Source organism: Penaeus monodon, chromosome 23, assembly GCF_015228065.2.
Source record: "Penaeus monodon isolate SGIC_2016 chromosome 23, NSTDA_Pmon_1, whole genome shotgun sequence".
Lineage (NCBI taxonomy): Eukaryota > Metazoa > Arthropoda > Malacostraca > Decapoda > Penaeidae > Penaeus > Penaeus monodon.
The window spans coordinates 336757-338638 of NC_051408.1; the positions used below are offsets into that span (position 1 = coordinate 336757).

The following is a 1882-nucleotide window of genomic DNA, read 5'->3' on the forward strand; positions in this document are numbered from 1 at the left end:
AAGGGGGGTTTTTCCTTTCCAAACAATACTCTCTCCTCCCCCTGCTCCCATCCTTGCTGTTTCCAATGAACAAAGTCTTCTTAAAAAGTATAAAGTGATGTTAAAAATTCACTACCTTCATTTTTTTGTTTTTATTTATTTTTATAGTCCCGTATGTAAACCTTGGTTTTCTCTAAAAGTGCATTTTTTTTTAATATTTTGGGTGTCTGGAATGGATTAATCTGTTTTACATATTTCTTATGGGAAATATTGCTTCAATTTTTGTATATTCTTTCCCACTATTTTGAACGGATTAATCATAAAAACCGAGGTTTGACTGTTAAAGCAACTGTCAGATGACTAATAAAATGAGACCACTGACAATTGATGCCATGGTTTAAAACATATATTGATATTCAAAATGGCTTTCTCAAAATATTTGCAATCCATTGCTTTGGATAACCTGTGGTGTGATGCTAAAACTTAAAAAAACAATGATTATTCAATGTCTAAATACTAATCACTCAACAGTTTCCTATAACATCCCTATTAATGAGAACATTAAGCCCCAAAAAAGTTCTTTGATAAATACATAATTTTAATAGCTTTGGAAGATGGTTCAACTTTTTCTACCCACTAAAGGATGAAATATAGTAACTCATTCTAAAGCATGTGTGATGAAACAGGATGAAAAATGGCAAATATTTCCCAAAAATGTTGTCCATGTTATTCACATTGGAAATGTTCTAATTTAACAATTTATGGGGAGACTGATGTCTATTTTTCTTTTGAAGATAATTAAAAAACTATTATTTTATTTTTAAACCCCAAAATGGGGGAAAGATGAAAATTTTTATTTTCCCTTTTCCTTAGTTTACTTTTTCCGAAGGTTAAGTAAAAAAAACAAATTAGGTTGGCCTTTGGAAAAATTGGGATTTACCATAGTTTTTTCTTAATTTTTTTATAAATGATGTTAAAAAGGAAAAATAATAATTTAGCATACCTTCTGAGTTACTGTCAACCAGATTTATTGTTTTCAATAAGTAATATGTTTTTTTTTTTTTTTTCAGAAAATTTAAACTCCTATTGAAGGTTATAGCATTAAAACAAAAAGAAAAGTTAGAAACTTCAAAATAAAATGATTTTTTTTATTATGAATGGAAAAACGTAAGGCAATTAGTTTAAAAAATTTTGTTTCACATAATCCCAACATATCCATTCAATATTGGGAGTAACAGATGCCCTGATGCAAACTACTTGGAGAGCTAGACTGACTAAAGTTATTGGATCTTTCCCACACTCTAAACAGGGAGAGGGGGCCTGGTCAAAAGGGTTGTAAATTTGCGAGGGGACAAAATTTTTAAAAAAACACAGAGAAGGGGTTTAACAGTTTGAATCATTCTCAGACAAAAGGAATGACTTACTCCTTTGGATAGGAAAAGATATTGGTTACTCTTGCAAAGAAATATAACTTTCTCTAAAAAATTCAAGGCATGGCCAGTGGGTATGCTTAGACCCCATAAAGTTTTAAGTTGTTTGTGTATATTATGTTTGCAAATAATCAAATAAAAAGATTGGAAACAAGTATGTAGTGACAAGTCCAAAAACATATGGCCTATAGTAGTGTCTAAAATTTGCATCTCATCAGAATCACATGAAAGGATGCAATAGTTAACTCAGCTTTATAAAAAGACCTTGAACAAAGCTGATTTCCAAAATTCCATGTAATTTTTATTTAAATTTTATGGAAAATTTTGAACTATCATTACAAAATAAATTAAAACTATATTTTTTTTAAAAGCCCTTTTAGTGCATTGAAAGGGAAAAGAAACTTGGGAAAAAACTTTCCATGGTTTAACACAGCAATTTCCAGTCTCATGCAAAAATTTTCATGCGTAAAATT

General features: G+C 29.6%; 1 protein-coding gene across 1 annotated transcript in view; it reads right to left on the bottom strand.

The window, feature by feature from the left end:
• LOC119587661 overlaps positions 1-1882 on the bottom strand; it is a 59718-nt gene that overhangs the window by 11683 nt on the left and 46153 nt on the right. The window contains 1 exon segment of the mRNA XM_037936342.1: positions 1404-1456. Coding sequence (XP_037792270.1) covers positions 1404-1456 — 53 coding nt within the window.